Here is a 17532-nt window from a genome sequence, read left to right as displayed (position 1 = left end):
GTCCTTTCTGCTGTTTCTACTTAGGAATAAAGCAATGGCAAATAATATCTTCTTGGAAATATTTAAACATATGGAGGAAATGCTACTCTACAACATGGGTTAACTTGAATAGTTCACACAGACAATGGAATAGAAGAATTACATGGCAAGAGGTTCTCGTCAATGAAAAAGTGTTTCAGTATGGCTTTGTTTCCCTTTTCTCTGCACTGCCTAACACAGCTTTGCGCACTTTGTATTTGGTCTATTCGGCTAAAATACCTATCAGCTTAGATGGCAACTCTTGTCTAGCTGCTTACTTGGGTTCTCCGTGCAGCTGCTTTTGTAGAGGCTTTCTCCCTCTCTGCTCTCTCTTCCCTTCAGAATGTAACATTTGCCAGCAAATCTGTGCAGAAATTTTTTCTTAAAAACCTAAAAGACAGCAATTTCCCCTAACTTTGCAGAAAGATCCAAAATAAACCTTTTATTAGACAGCTTTTTCATTATTGATTTTCAAATAGGATTTGTATTTTATTATTTGTTTTGATTGCAGATGCCTCAAAGACCTCAAAGCCTACTGACAAGAAGACCAAGAAGCCTAAGACCACACTTCCCCCAGTGCTGCCAACAGAGAGTAAGTGACTGTGATTTGATTTGCTTTCTTTTCAGTGGAAACAAAAGAGTGCTTTGGGATTCTGTGGTCATTCCCTTCTGTTTGCAGACACAGTATCAGAAGCCTCTGCTATTTCTTTAGCCCTTGCACTTAAGTCATGTGAAATGAGTTTTGCCCTGTGGGGATTAGAAGTAAGAGCCCAAATTGTGAGTTCAGACCTCGCCCGCCCTACTCTCTGTTTTTCATAATGGTGCAATAGACTTGTGACACCGATTTATTTTTGGCTGCCTCTCAAAGAGCACAGAAATACTTGAGTAGTTTGCTTCAATTTGTGTTGTGTCCTGTGTAGACAATATGAAGTTTTACTATTGGTAGGCAAAGCATCGTGACTGAAACGTCCTGTAGAATAATCTGTCCGTTTTTGGCATGACCATGGAGAGTGGTTTTGTGAATTTTGCATTCTTTGTTTTAAGCCTAAATGCTTAACTTGCTTTTAATGCCTTCTGAAATAGTAAATTAGCTATAAATTTTCATGTTTTCTACTCTGCATACATGCATTTGGTTAAGAGGCAGCTTTAAATGGTAAAGGCAGCACAATAATATCAGTTTATGAATTCTTAGCACCAGTACTACTTATGAAATTAAGGGATACAAATATCTCTTAAATCAAAACTGGGCTTTGAAAATTGTTTATCTAAGATGTCCACCATGTGAGTTCCTAAAAAAGATGTAAGGACGTGGTTTAATGGAAACATGAAATATTTTATCCCGCTCTCTCAAAAAATAAAAAAGAAATAAACTCTAATCTGATCTTCCAGCAATAATATTTTCAGCTGCTTTCAGTGGGACTCAGAGCAGTTTTATATTGATTGATGATCACAGGTAATAATTGTGCTTCTGAAATTGTGACTTACATAAAACTTTGCCCTGGGCTACAGCTATTTCTGAGTTGCTGGCTGAGCATTATAACTCTTTTCAGCCTCTCTCTGTGGATGTGGGAAGAGTCACACTGACATGCTCCACCTCTGCACCTCAGCTTCAAATGCTGCAAATAACAACAATTAAGAGCACTCATTTTGTTATTGAACATTGATAGAAAAGAAAATTTAAAATCCATTTAAATCTCCACAGAGATTGTTTTGAATCATGTTTTCTATGCACACAAATACACACATTTCCTCTGATCCTCCCAGCACTGTTACCAATTGCAGCTTTCCCAGGAGAAAGTGTGAGTTGGCAGCTAAGTCTAAATATGGAGATATATGACCTGATCCACATCCTGCTTGTTTTGCTTTTGGTTTTAGTGGAAATTGGACATAGGTAGCAAAACAGAAGCTACCAATTCTGGCTGCAGAAATTCTTGGGAAAAGAAAGTTTAAATAATTGAGAATGGTTTTACTACATGGCATAGTATATTAGGGTTTCAAGTTCTTGAACTTCTCATAAGCTCTTTTTTCAAAATACCTTTAAAACATCCTTCCTATCACACAGAAGACATCAAGGTAACCAGAGAGAATGTTAGCAAACTGGGCTTTGAAAGAGTTTTTGGAAAAGCTTTGAAAGATACATATTTAATTTTAAAAGGATTTGGCTGCAGAGATTTCACAGGTGGTTTTTAATGTCTCCATCTCTGAGGAATGTGAGTATGTTTCTGATGAAATGAGTTTTTTATTTGTATGTTTATAGGGGCAAAATATACAAAACAGGTCCAGTGGACTACACAGTTTCAATTTACACTGAAATCCTTATCAAATGTAGATGTTGTAAATTTCCTTACCTGAAAGACAATGGTCTTAACAAGTCAGATGTTTGTCTATCTTTACTGTATACCTCTTAAAAAGAAGGTTAATAGACAATAACTGTGAATTAAGATATCCCAGTCTAATAAGGAGATACATTTTTACTCTGTGGTCTTTGTGGTGGTCTCATGTGGTCTTTGCCACATCAAGTTACCAACAGTCCTACTGGTAAGTAGAGTGTACAGAATGACATTGAAGAAATAGAGGACAAGAAATAGTAATAGTGCCACAAAATAGATTCTGAATTTTGAGTAGTGAGTTCAGTCACAGCAGTATATACTCTGTGGGAGAGATTATATACTTTCTGTACTTTTTAGAAATACTTTTTCTGGGAAAAGATCCCTATTTTCCATGTTCTGTAAAGAAGTGCAAGTCAAATTTCATGGTTAGCAGCTATGTCATCCTTTTCTCCCTTCAGATAAGTTACAAGTGATCCTTATTTTTTTGCCCTGGTAGAAACCTTCAGGAACGTAATTAACTTTAGGTTCCCAAAAGCAAAGGTCAATACATTTCTTTTTGTGGAAAAGAGAAAATGTTGTCAGTATGTTAATCTGTAGAATTTTTCTCACTGTGAGAATAGTTGCTGACCCAGGTCATTTGACTGTTCATTCTGACAATGTTGTTTAATTACTGGAAGCTTAGGGTTTGTAAGCTACAGAAATCCAATAGTAAGTAGAATTTGGGCCATTACTTCTTTAGATATGCAATACATACTGGATTCTGGTGTAGAATAGGAAGAACATTGTGAGGGAAGCTTTGTATCATTCAGTGATTAACATCTCTGAATGGATGCTTGCAGTGTTTACTGCAGAAAGATTGCTCCCATGCTGGCTAATTACAGAAATTACAATGTATTTCCTTTTGCTTAGAATTAATATGGTGTCACAAGAATTTAGTAATAATTATGCAATCCTCTAAGGATAAATAGAACAAATAATACTCTTTCTGAGAATAACAAACAGATCCATCTTTGAATCTGGTGAAATTATTGTAAAGGAAAGGAGAGGAAGGGCACCTCTGGAACTGGTTTGTTCTTCACTGACTGCACTGATTTGGGCTTTGTCATTGTGTCTTTGCTCAGTGGATGTCAAATGTTACTGAGTTAGAATAATCAAGTGTTATGTTTCATCTAAAAGAGGCAGTGGAAAATTTGAACCTTTCATTATTTATCATACTGCATACTCCGTGCTATGCAGAACAATCTGTGGGTAATGTGAGGGTCTCACCCTGTACCAGAAACACTAAGCCAAAAATTCTCACCACTTGGACATTTGTCTAGAAAGCTTTGAAACTGCTGGAAAGGGATTTAGGTACCCTTTGAAATTAGAACTTATTTCAAATTAAGCTTAAAGGGAATTGCTTATTTCAATTACCAAAGCCACTTGAAAAATCTTCAGGGCCTATTAAATAAATGTTTTTGCCGCAACAGACTGGAAAAATCAAAGTGCTGCTTGAGATTTTTAAGAGTAAATGAAGATTTGAATGTTTACAAATAAATACTCTTTTTTTCAAAAAAAAATCTATTACTACTCCATATTTGCAAATATTTTGTTGTTCTTAATGTATCTAAAGGCAGAGGACCAAAACAGAAGGAATTAGCTCAAGATCAGGCAGGAAAATTTGTTTGCAGGTCTAGAACCCAACTTTCTTTATCTTCAGTCTCAGGATTAGTTTGCATGCAATATCAAAAATAGTATAGATTTTTTTAAGTGACATCACAATAATTAATATAAAACATGAGTTCTCCAAGAGGACTTTCTTTTAAAGGCTTTTTTTCAAGATTTGCTGATGAAAAAGGCATATTACAGCAGTTAGATGCTATTTTTTAATCTTCACCATGGCTGAGCCATGCAACATAACTTTACTATAGTAGGAAGAAACTGTATCCCAGTTATTGCTACTGAGGGAAAAAAAAGGCTTCAATGCTTTAGAAAATAATCCCCATAAATCTAAGCATTGGATTAAAATATTTGGAAAGAAATGCCCAATGTTTTTTGTAGGACTAATTCACAGCACTACTTCTAGTAAATATTAAGAAATGGCAATTATCACCTGTCATAATCATTGTTATGAAAACCTAACAGGATATCCTGGATTCCTTCATCTGAGTAATACTTCTTAAACCCATTGTTCTCGTATCCAGACCACATACATTGAGGGGATGACCCAGCATAGAGAGAGTTTGATTGCACAAATATAAGTTCTTCTACTCAGTTAAAAGCAAAGTTACATCAAATAAAGGAATTTTGTCTACACACCTGCAAGTTATTTAGCGGTACTTGGTGGCTTGCTGACAGAAATCTTTCGTATGCTACTGTATAAAACATTTGATTTCATGTCAAACACATTTTTGGTTAAGTGACTGTATCTTCTTGCTGATGGTTATTAATAAAATATCACCATTGACACTGTCCAGATAAAATCCTCTGGAAGGGTTCACTGTTTCCTTCCCAGATCTGAGTTTTTTACATCATTGGTACTTTAATGCAAGGCTGAGCAGTGACATCTCTGGAACAATGTGCCATGAAAGTAAATATGTCAGACAGGACTCCTTTTTATGTTAATATATTCTTGTCCATAGTAGGAGATATTCTTGTCGATAGTAGGGAAAATTCTAAGTGTTAATTACCATGGAAAAAAGAATGAGTCAGTGGCCAAGTGGTTAGCATGCAGTTCTGTTATTTACTCTTCAATAAACAAGAGAATACAAGTCTGCAAGCACCATTTTAAGAAAACGTCATTAAAACATTAAACTTGATGTGTCCAGTTTAGTTAATCCATAACTAAATCAGTCAACACTTCAAGTTTTCTGTTGATTTCCGTTCTATGAAAATAATATGAAACACAGCATAGATGGATATAAAATGTTTCAAAATCTTCATGTCAGATTGTTTTGTCCTAAGTAAAAGTTGTCACTTTCAGAGTGAAGAACTCAATTACTAAGGAAGTTACTGTTCTGGTCAGAGATGTTCTTTTAATTGCAGAAATGAGAGCACTGGAGAGCAGCTGCAATCTGTGAGTACTGCTGACCTCTTTGGTCGCTGGGATAGTCTGAGATGCTCTTGAGGGTCAATGAGGCTGTCCAAGCCTGTTCCCTCAGTCCCATTCACTTCCCAGAAGGCTCATGCTGCTCTGCTCCTGGCTGTTGCCAGATCCAAGACATTTTCTGCACAGTGAGTGCAAGTACTTAGTGTGTTGGAACAATATAAATTACATTGTCAGGGAAGCCTCTGACCAAACTTTTCATGGAAAAATTAATCTTTTTTCCTAAGCTGAAAATTCCTCTCTTAGTACATGTAAATCAAATTGCCATTAGCTATTTTTAAGACCTAAATAGGATTTCTCTGAAACTCTAAGTTATGAAAGGTGCTTCCTTCATTCCTCAGGCTCAGGGTCCAAGGGTGAATAGCTGTGCCACAAAGCCTGACAGCCAAGTTGGGCTGAGGTAAAAACACAATGCAAGATTTAACCTGGTGACTCTGAAGGTTGGTTGCTTCCAATAGATGAAAAAAAATCTGTTACTGTATGTATAAAATGAGCAATGGAGAAACACTAATTTGTTGTCCAAATCCCTTCTCCTGAGTGCCCAGTTCAGCACTGTTTCTCTAATGCTGGGCATACATTTTGAATCTCTGCCAAGTTACTTTGCAGCTCTCACTGTGCTGATATTTTCTGAGTTAATGTTGGCACAGAACAGTATTTTCCATGTGTATTTCATGCAGTTCATCCTACATATCAGTATGTTGACAGAAGAAGACAGAAATGTTTATTGACTGTCTCATGCAGAGAAAAATGAATAGTTTTTGCAATGTCGCCTTGAACTGAAGAGGTGCCATGCTTCATTAATTTCCAGTTAAGTCATTGACTAGAAATTGCACATCAGGGGCATGTAATAGAAACATTAAGTTTCTTCTCTATAAAACAGGGACCTAAATCCATTGGCTTAATTAACATGCAAAACCATATAACACCTAGCTTTTCCCACTGAAACCATTTGGAGCCATTGAATCAAAACCATTTGAATGTCCAGATGACCGGGCAATGTTTTCCTACAGAACAGATTGGGTAGCAGGATAGTCAACTAATTTAGGCTCCTATCCCTACACCCTTGAGCACAGCATTTTAGTATCTAATTGTAGACATTCTCCCAGGACATGATAAAGGTGAAAATTAAACTTACACTTAAGAAACTAACCTTGCTGTCTTGCTCCCACCAGAGCTCTTAGAGAATTTCACATGGCCTGGGTTGTTTGTGAGCTCTACCTGATACTGGATCTCTTCTGCGCTGCTCAGATTTGCTTTAATTGTAGAAGTTGCTCAAGAATTGTGCTACTAAACTGCCATGGAATTGCTTAGTCCTTCAGCTAAGCTGTTTTGAAATACTAAGTTATTTTCAGTGTACCAGACAATATTATTGAAGCTGTTAGTGTGCTGGTATATGCTAGTGCTCTCATGACTGGAATGCAAAAGTGAGTATTTCCTGGGTTTTATTTTTGTTTTCAGAAAGCAGAGGCTGTATATGTCTCAATGAGAGGACAATCTTGGCATGATTTAGAAACTAAATATGGGATGTTGCAACAAAATGACAGTTGTTTTTAATGAAAAATAAAATAAAAGCTTTTAAAAACTGTTTTGAAGCACACAAACTCAAATAACTGACTTGTATGGAATTTAGCTTTCTAATTTCTGCTTGTCATCAAATTTAAGACAGAGCTGCTTTCTGTTTTATTGTATTTAGATACTAAACAGTTATTTGGAAACATTGTAAGAAATTTTCTCTTTGAAAAGCAATGAAGTGAAACTGTTTAAACTTCCAAACCTTGGTGAAGTTTTCAAGCTACTGGTGTTTGGTGCATTGTGTCTGTCACTTTCCTTTCTAGCAATTAGCATAGGTTCATGAATGTATGAATAAACTGGTAGGTAATGATGTGTTGTCTTTTTCTGCTACAATTGTAGCCATCATTTTTCTCCTGTTTCATCTTGTCTGTGCTAAAATCCATAATAAGTTTTTGTACCATCAACTGCGTCTGTGACAGAAGCAAGGATAGAACAGAATAATTCATTACCTTGACCACAAGGCCAAATGTTTTATTTTTTTCTGTACTTCTAGTTCTCAGTCATTCCATGCTTTCTGGCAAAGCAGGGAGTGGTAAAGGTTTACAAGGAACAGTCACTTTTGATTCAGACCCTGGTATCTATCCCCAGAAGCGTCTGAAGGAGGTTACACTGGGATTCATTTACATATGGGAGAGAGACACCTCATGAGCTCACATCCCACGAGCCTGAAGGATCCAAGTGAGATGGGGAAGAAGGAGCAGATACTTGAATCTGGGCCTTCCATAAATATTATTTCCATGGAGTCTGACACATTACAGACATGACTTCTTTTTTCAGTTTCTCTTGAACTCTGAAAACACTGAAAAAAACCCACTTTAGTTCCTCTTAAAAGATGAAATCTTGACATGTTTTGCAGGAGGGGAAATGGTTTTCCATGTGCCTGTAGTGTATGTCATTAACCCTTGTGCTCTCCTGAGCTAAAATGAGGCTATTCCACAAGCAGACAGAAGCAGGGATATGTCTTGTTCCTTATGTTAATGGAGTTAGGTATTAACTGTACTTGTTTACCAGGTGCTGAAATCCATCACTACAGAAGACATGTACATAATTTTAGGCATGTCCCTCAGGGAAGACAGTAGGAATTATGGATTGGATGAAAATACTATCTTGAGTACTGATGTTTTTTTCAGATCCTAAGAGTTTAACTTCATGCTTTATGAAAGCAAGTTGTGCAGAGAGCCATTTCGGGGGAGGGCTATTCCTATTTTTAGTAAAATTCCAAAAAAGGGAAGCAAAAAAGAAAGACGGAGGCTTCTGAGCATATCTGCTCTCACAACTGCACCATCAGGGAAAGGAAGAGCACAACCAAATGCCCGACAGCTATCAGCCTGTATGGGGTCTTTCCCCTTTTTACTTTATGTCCCCCCACTCAAAAACAAGCTCTGTAAGAGGCAAACCTACCTTGTAATGTTTATGTTAAGCTGTTTCTAGAAGGCAGATTCATTTAAGGGGGAAATATTCATCCTTTTACTTCCAGGCTGATTTTCAGCTTTAGCCTGTTTCAGTGTAAATACCAAAAGAAAGACAAACCATCTTAAAAAAAAAAAATGCAGCACAAGCAGACTTGAACTAACATTTCCAAGAGGCTCAAATATTTTAATGAAAACAATCATTTGACCTTGTCAACTTTGAGTAATCTTATTAGATTTTTTTCACTCACTGTCTCCAGCAGCTTTTGGAAAAAAAAGTTGTATTTCAAAGAGATGCATGAGATGAGCTGGTATTCTTAAGGAAGATCTAAGAACAGTGGAGTGTACACTATTAGCCAAAGAAGTCAGCTTCACAGAGCCAGAGACCTGTCCTTGTACTCATCCTCTTCCACTCTGGCCCAGCCTTTCATTTCTGCTCAGGGCTATTTGTGTCTGCAAAACAGGATATTCAGCCAGACCTTCCAGCAACCCTTGGCAATCTGCATGGCTTGATGAAGTCCAGTGACAGTCTGTGTATCCTCAGTTAAGTGAATATAATGTCCTGGTGGGTAAAAAGTAAAACTTAAACAAAAAATGGTACCTACATATAAAAATCGGTGCCATAGCTGAACAAAGTGATGAGTTCATGTTCTCTGCTTTGCTGCTATGGAAATCTTCCCTGAGGTGTGGGTCTTTTAAACTGGCTTCAGCATAGTTATCCCTGTATGCACACACCTTGTCTATTAACTAAGGTACTGCAACAAATATACAGTGTAGGCCAAGAGCTGATAACTGAGTGAAAATCACACTGGATTCAGGAATTTGCTTTTTTTCCCTGAAAAATAGTAACAGTATCTGCAACTGAAGATGGCACTGGCAAACATGCTTTTTCTTCATCCTTGTTGCCCTTTGTTCATATCAGGCTTAATGGAGTGTGGAAGCAACCAAATTCATGTCATTGTAGTTTGTATTAAAAGCCGTTGCAGCTCTGAGAAGAGACCCAACAGCTTCTTCATTTCAGTTTAGAGAAAAGCAGAGAATCTGATGTTGAATACAGCACACGCACAAACACCTCACAAGTACTTATCTAAACCTTCTACTAGTTCTGTTGAGCTGACAGTTGCCAAAGAAAGACTTCTTTGGGAAATATCCAACTATTCGGGTTTTTTTTCAGCCATAAGCACTGTGACAATATCCCAGCTCTCCATTGTTATGTTTCTGGTGGCTACAAAATCAAGAAATTCAGAGCATATATAAGCCAAGCATGCTTTTAGAGAAAATTACTATGAAATGGAAGTTTATAAAAAAGAAGGTGGAAAAAACTTTTCTGTGTTCACTGCATAGTGAAATGTTCTTCAGAATGAACTGAATAAACACTGCCTTTGACAGCTAAACCATTAGATATTTTTTGAGTCATTTGGTCTTTTCACATCCTGTACCACATCACCTACTATCTCCAGTTACTCCAAGAATCAATCTGTCTGTTGCTTGAGCTATAGCATTAGAGTGGTTTTGCAACTCGTGGCTCCGGAGCTCCATGGGGCATCACATGATGTGTTCCATGGTATCATGCACAGCCTGTAGTTTGCTGCAGCCAAAAGGGTTACAATCAAAAACCTGGTTTTATTGGTTTGGTGAAATTGGGAAGATATTTTGCTGCTCAGTGCCTTTCTACTTTGAAATAACTAAATAAAGCAAAGAATGGACAAAAAAATTCAAAACTTTTGCATCTGTTATGGCTATCACTAGGCACCTCTGTATAGTCTGCCAGATGTTCAGAAACACTTAGCACATTCTGCTTCCGTTGGAGGCAATAACATCTTAAAAGCCAGACTGCTTCAATCATGCTGCCTAGTTGAGCATAAGAAAATAAGAAATGTTCTTTCGCAGCAGAGGCCATTCTCTGACCAGGATACTTAGAATAGCAGGCAAAAAAAGAATGCTCTAGAAGGAATTAACTCCTTCACTTATGGAATTCAGTGGTTTGAAGGCATCCAGACAGTTTCATTTAATGGCCACCAATAGACATAACTCCTGTTAATTTGTCCTTTTGAACTTGTTTATGTTGTAGAATTTACAATTTATAATTGTAAAACATTACTTGTTTGTAGCTTATGGATGTTATATTTAACTTGGTGTTTCTCTTATGCCTGCTATGTGGTAATTTGATTGGGTGACCTCTAGCTCTTGTTTTGTGAAAAATAGTTAGTAGCCATTTTCTACCTACATGTCTTCTCTACTGTTCTGTTTACCCTGCACCATTTGTAGAACATTGTCTTCTGAAAATTTATGTGTCCAGATTTCAAATTCTAAGACATATTTTTGTTGCTATGACCTTTTCTTTTGAGAGTACAGTAAAAAGGTGTCCCTGCTTACAGAAGGGGATGAGGCAGAGGAGTGGTACTAATAATTACTTTTGGTATGTTGCTGTTTCTTTGCGAGCTCACAAATGGTACGAGAAGTAGCACATGGTGTTAGCTACCCTACTTTTAACTGAGCCCATTCAGCATTGGTTATGCTAGAAACCTGAGCAGCAATCCAGTCTGAGATGGATCTTGGCCCAGTGTTTTCACCTGTTTAACTGCTATAAGGAATGGAGGATGACACATCATGGGAGATTGTGTAGCACATTTCTTTCATTCTTTTAAAAGTTTCAGCTTCTATTGTGAATATTCTGAGGATCATTAAGGATAATGAAAGTGTTTTTTAAAGGTATTTTTCATACTTTAGTTTAATGTGCTGGAAGAACATACTATATTTTCAAGTGCCAACAAAGTATTGCTATGGATATCTATGGTCAGTCTGGTACCTTCCAAAGCTCACCTTTAAATTCACATGGTTTGTTGTTGTTTTTTAACTAGGTGAAGCAACAGTGAAGAAGAAACCAGCTCCAAAGACTCCTCCAAAAGCAGGTAATTTGTTGCATGTGTCACCCACAATTACAAGTGTAGCTGTTTGCCTACTAAGTTTGTTTGCATATGTGATTAAATGGTAGGTAAGTCAAACTTGTTTACGTTAAGAATTAAATTATGAGCATTCAAACATGTTACTCTCATATAGACTGTAGCAAGATCCTACGAAGTGTCAGCAGTGTGTAACTTATGTCCTTGTGCACATCCACAACACACCTTGGCTTTCTGTGAAAGGAATTTTCCTGTGTATCACAGAATCCTCTGTATTAATAGCTGCCACAGAGAAGGTGATAGATTCTGCTTTTTCTCGTCACTGGCATTACAGTAACCTGTTCATATGTTTGAAGTCTCTTAGGCAAAGATATCTATATTTAAAGTTACAAGGAAATTTCCTCTGTAGGAACCTCTTCTCAGTGTCTTAAATCTTTGTCAGACTTTTAAACTGTCTGAGCTGCTTTCTAGCCCAGATATGTACCTTGGCCTAATTTCCTTCTGATATTTTTAAAACAAAAACACTTTTAAAAGGTCAAGTCTGGCGGGGTGGGGGGGAGCCCACTTTGTTTTAACTACTTTGAAAAGGAAAAGAAAGCACTTTTGCCATGCCCAGTAGCCCTGTGCTTTGGAAAGGAATGTTACATTTGGCAATGAGGTCATTGTAATATTAGGGAATGCCTCTTACCGTATCTGTCAATATCCTCAAGTCTGCCCCCTTCCCCTCCAATACACACACACAAGAATATTTTTTTATCATGCTGCTTTTATAAGCAACAGTGTTGGTTTCACCCTGGAGTTGTCCAGCCTGTGATATTTCTGGCATCTGTCCTTAGCAGCTAGCAGGGGTCTGACATGCTCAGCACCACAACTGAGAGCCAGGAAGGAGCACTGTTAGCAGAAGAGATGTTCTGCCATCTATTGATTCTCAGGCAGTGAGAGGGAAGAGAGGGAGGAGTGCCTGATTCATGAATAGAGGGACATGAATGGGACTGCGAGGTTTAAAAGAGGCACTGTGATACACAAACAAAAAGATCCATCATTGCTCATGAAAAACTTTAGCATGATGGAGAAAGACATCAATTTCCTTCCTTGTCTCATGTGATGTTTATGTGCCACATAGTGTTTGTCTGGTTCCTGAAGCGAGAATCTTCATTAGTAGATCTCGAGTCTTAAATTTTCTGAATGCTGTTGATGACAACAGGGAGCAGGTTTGCAGATCTCCTCAACACATGCAAATTGATAAGAAGATGGCTGGAGCCATTCTTCAAAAATAAAAAGTGCAAAAGGAAGTTTTTTTCTGAAAAACCCGAAACAAAATTTCATAAACTGTATATTTGGAATTGGTGGTAGGTGCCAATGTTTTTGTCTTTTGGATGTCTGTATCTTGGTCTTGCATGAGCAAACTTTGAATGGGTAGATTGTTATTGTTTCACTCCCCTGGAATGAACAAATCCACAGAAGTTTCTTCGTTGCGAGCAACAGGTAACTGGTAATCTGGATTTCAAATGCTGCTCTGAAACAGCTGAGCTATGTATGTGTTTTGAATTTTAAGAGAACTTACAGTCATTTAAAGGGATATTTCATTTATTTTACTTTTTCCCATCAGCTGCTCCTCCTCAGATTACTCAGTTCCCAGAAGACAGAAAAGTCCGTGCAGGTGAAGCAGTGGAATTGTTTGCCAAGGTGGTAGGAACAGCACCCATAACTTGCACCTGGATGAAATTCCGTAAGCAGGTAAATAGTTTCCTGGTCTCTTAACAATCATTGAAAAAGTAGAGCTGGAAAGGAACACCAATGACTGTCTCCCATTTGTCCATCTCCCTTCCCAAGGAGCTGGCAAAGTCCATGTCATTCCTGCAGATGTTTTCCTCACCTCTGCTAAAAACATTTCACTAATGAAGATTTCACAACCTCCGTTAACAAATTATTGCAGTGCTTAAATCTCCATATTGGTAGAATTACTTTTTCTAATCCCAGACCCAAATCTTTCTTGCTCCAGTTTTAACTCTTTGCTGCATGTTCCCTAGTATAACAAATGATCACTTCTTTGTGAAAATCTTAGACCATGAATTAAAGGATATGATTTAATTCCACCTTTCAGTTACAGGTAAGTGAAAAGTATCTGTCACAGAGGACATTTCTCTCCTTCAAAAATGACCTCTTTTTTGTTGATGCTGGATCTAGTTATATCTGAAGACAAAATACCATAGAAAAGCTTGAGTGCATTGTCTTGCAACACAGAGGTCACCATTCAGGTCACAACAGCAATCCATGCCATCAGTGCCCTCACTCCCTGGGTTTAAAGTTCCTTCTATTTGAATTAATATCTTTAAAATATATCACTTGTGACTATAAGGGCAGTTTCTAAAGAGGGTTGCTTTAACAAAGCTACTTAAAATCAAACCACTTTAAATCAAATAACCCCATATGCAAGTTCAGACTGGACGATGAAGTGTCACGTTAGGCCAGAGCAAATATAAATATCTACTGTAGCTTCTATTCTGTTTATTTCATTTTGAACTTGTTATGCACTCTACAGAACATAAATAAAAATATTTTCTCCTAGAAGGAAGTTTAGACTCTAAATCCAGATGTGTCAGCATTTAATTGAAAGAATTCAAAACAGTTTGTTAGTGCAAAGGGTATTCCAGAGTCCATCCTTTCTAACTCCAAATAACCTCTTACTTTAGGGAAAAGGGTGGATTTTTTTCCTGAACTCCTATATTTCCTTTAATTTCTTCAGCTTCAAGACTGGAGTTAACCACTCCTTTCTGCAAAAAACAGGTCTCAGAAACTTCAGGGACATTCAGTGTTTGATTTTGCTAAGCTGTGTCTCCACATTTAGGTAAAATGTACCCCTCAAAAGTGAGTTTCTGGTTTGTGCAGAATTCTGAGTTGATTGTTGAATAAAGCGATCCTATTTACATAGATTTTAAGGCCTTTTCTATATACTAGATCTGTGTTATAACAGGGACTAGCAGCTCCTACTGCCCATATCAGATCCATAATCAGTGATTCAACATATTTTTCCTTTGTAAAATGCTATTTTTACCATCTATATACTTTCTTCTTTAGTTATTAACTATGAGACAAAGTGAAGTATTGCAAAATCATAAATTAAAATGACAAAAAGTTTTAAATTATTCATTATGGTGAATAAGATAGAAAATAAAAAATCTTCAGGAAGGTTACCAAACACTGTAGGAGGACAAGTGAGGGCAGCAGTCTCTCATTTATTAATTTAAAAGAGGAGCCACTTACTTTGTCCTGTGCTGCACCATAATTTTCCTTTATTTTTCACTTGCGCTTCACCACACACTCTTTTATGCTTTTAATTTTAAGCATTTGTAAATGTGGTTGATTTGAACTCTGTTCCATTCCCAGTCCTAAAAGTGAAAACCAGCCAAGTGTTTTGACAATTTACTGGGAGTTATTTGTAGCTGTTTTTTGAGCAGATCCAGCAAGTCGTGAGCTGTGATTTCAGCCCTGTCGCTGTTTGCTGCTGCATCTTCTCCATGTTTCTTCCACATATTGCCTCAGATGCAGCTGAGCCACAGTGGCCTCTCTCAAGTATAGTCCAAAAGAATATCTAATGCTTGAGGAAAGGGAATGTCATGAATCTGTGACCCATACCCATACATGTTGTATGTGATGGCAGTGTAGTGGAGGAACAAAGTCCACCACTCAACACTGCCAGCTATTGAAGCTCCTTGAAGAACTCCAGTGAGTTTCTTTTAGGATCACAGGGATCCAACTCCATGTTCCCCACAACCACTGCATGCCACTGAGCATCCTTTCAGAGCTGTCTCTGCATCATTTCAAGGATTTCTCTGCATCCCTTCAGGGCTGTCTCTGCATCCTTTTAAGGATTTCTCTGCATCTTTTCAGGGCTTTCTCTGAATAATGCAGAACTAGTTCTACTATCACCCCTTGACTAATTTTAATGAAGCAAGACATAAAAGATAGTTTAGAATCTCAGAAGCATGTGGCAGGGTGGAACAACTTTCAGTATAATTTAACCCTACATAATTCCATTTGCTATCTTTCTATTTGAGTTACTGTAGAAGAATCTTTCTCAGGTTACTTTTGGGCATATTGCAGTGCACGTGTTTTGTCTCCGTTGAGGACAGAGCAGGGAAAGTCCTGTTCTTAAACTTTTAATTTCTTCTTCTCTGAATATATGAAAGATAAGGCAAACTAAATAGCCTTAATTTTAATTAAATTCTGAGAATGTCTTGGAAAAGTCACTTATCTAAGAAGGAAGTGGTGGGAGGAAGAAGGGCATTGACATTATGTTGTCTGTTTCATAAGAACACAGCGTACAGCTTCTATAATTGCAGTGTTGCATTATGAGGTTTTTAAAGAACTGTCATGTCTCAAGCTAATACTGATTAAAATCTATGTCACCTTGGCCATTTATGCTATGATAGCTCCGTTTCAATTAAAAACTAGTTCACAATATGCCTATGGTATTCAGCAGAGATTTTGATTTTTGCTTCTCCAGAAAACAAAAATGCTATAGGAAAGCTCAATTTGCTATTTGAATGTCTCTCTGTACAGCTGTAGCGTTATATCTCCATGTCATACAACATCATCTTCAATTGTTCAAACCCCAAGAAACTGTTACCCTGGTTTGTGTGGAAGTACAGAATAAACCTGGTTAAAACAGGAGGGCACAAGTTACAGCTATGGATGGTTTGCACATTGGGCCTCTAAAGCAGAATGGCAAATGAACTAAGGCTAAACCCTTGTTCCTCTGTGGTTTCTCTAAGATACGTGAGATCAAAGTTTGTTCTTTTGACAATTACTCAGTTTGCACTTTCAAAGAGACGTTATAAAGTGAAACTCCTGTTCCTGAGTGGGGCTCCAGCGACACCAGTGTTCCCTGTTGCCTTTGCAGGACTGGAGCATTTATAATGTTCCACTGCATTTCTAGATGACTGGTGTTGATTGCAGTTTACCAGCTGCACATATTCACTTCTATTCTGTAATAGAGTTATCTGCAAATAACCCTCCATATGATAACATTGTATTGTGCTTTGAGCTCTTTCAGATACAAATACAAAGAATCTTTCACTAAATTTTATTTTTAATTTGGCAGATTCAAGAAAATGAATATATTAAAATTGAGAATGCTGAAAACAGCAGCAAGCTTACAATATCATCAACAAAGCAGGAGCACTGTGGATGTTACACTCTAGTTGTAGAAAACAAACTTGGCAGCAGACAAGCACAAGTCAACCTTACAGTTGTTGGTAAGTCCATAATAATATTTTATATATATACTTCTTCTTCAGACATTAGCCTACATTTGCATTTTATATAATGATATGCAACAGGTAAAATGGAATAATCAGTTAAGAAGACTGAAATAAAAAGATAGTACTTCTAAAAATGGACAGTGACATTGTAATAAGGACTATAAGCAAGATCAGTAGGGCTATACTGTGTTTGGAAAAATTACTAATTCCATGGTGATGAAGGTATAAAATATATAAAATAGCTCATGCTTTAAAAAAAATCCCCTCACAAGATAAAAACAGCTGATGTCTCAATTTTAAATTCCTCCCATGGTCTACTGTTTCACAGTGACAGAAAGCAGAGGGTAAAGGCGCTCTGTTTTGAATGTGGAGCCCTTCATATGTGGGCTTTTTCACTGGTCTTTTAAAGCTTCAAGCAGCCTTGTCAGATGACACTCCCAGGCCATCAGGTTTGTTGTAGCAGGCTGTGGACAGCTGCACAGAGTTGTAGACTGGCAGACAGTTGCAGGATGTTTGCAGATAAAACTGCAGCCTAGTGAGGATCAGCCAAAATCTAGAGCTCTGAAAGGGCTAATGGAACCCACCTTGGTGTGGATGCACAGCAAAGTTTGCAGGGGAATCCAGGGGAGTTCTACAAGCAAAGATGGTGATTTGGCTAAAATATTAGTCTGTGGGATGAGTCTGTTTCTGGGCTCTGTTACCTTGGCCTGCAGAGAGGTTATCACTTAAGGTGGTGCCCTGACAGCCACGTGGCTGTGAGCAGGGCAAGAAACGTGAGCATGAGGCCAAAGATGAGTATCTGACTCAGATGAAATCAATGACAAAACACCTTTAACCCAAGGTGGACTAGAGATTCATTCCAGCAATCCAGTGAATACCATAAAAGTTTAATGAGAAGAATCACACTTTGAGGTATAATATCCACTGAGACAGAGTGAGTGTCCCTCAATT

The 17532-nt window shown here is 37.6% G+C and overlaps 1 protein-coding gene across 3 annotated transcripts in view; it reads left to right on the top strand.

Annotated features, from left to right (window-relative positions):
- MYLK (myosin light chain kinase) overlaps positions 1–17532 on the top strand; it is a 193562-nt gene that overhangs the window by 134802 nt on the left and 41228 nt on the right. For all 3 annotated transcript variants that reach the window (XM_085066961.1, XM_085066964.1, XM_085066965.1), the window contains 4 exons: positions 530–610; positions 11276–11326; positions 12927–13054; positions 16422–16575. In XM_085066961.1, coding sequence (XP_084923087.1) covers positions 530–610; positions 11276–11326; positions 12927–13054; positions 16422–16575 — 414 coding nt within the window. The remainder of the gene's footprint in view (positions 1–529; positions 611–11275; positions 11327–12926; positions 13055–16421; positions 16576–17532) is intronic.

Source organism: Lichenostomus cassidix, chromosome 7, assembly GCF_008360975.1.
Source record: "Lichenostomus cassidix isolate B80296 chromosome 7, HeHo_3.0, whole genome shotgun sequence".
Taxonomy (NCBI): domain Eukaryota; kingdom Metazoa; phylum Chordata; class Aves; order Passeriformes; family Meliphagidae; genus Lichenostomus; species Lichenostomus cassidix.
This window is presented reverse-complemented; position numbering and strand designations above follow the sequence as displayed.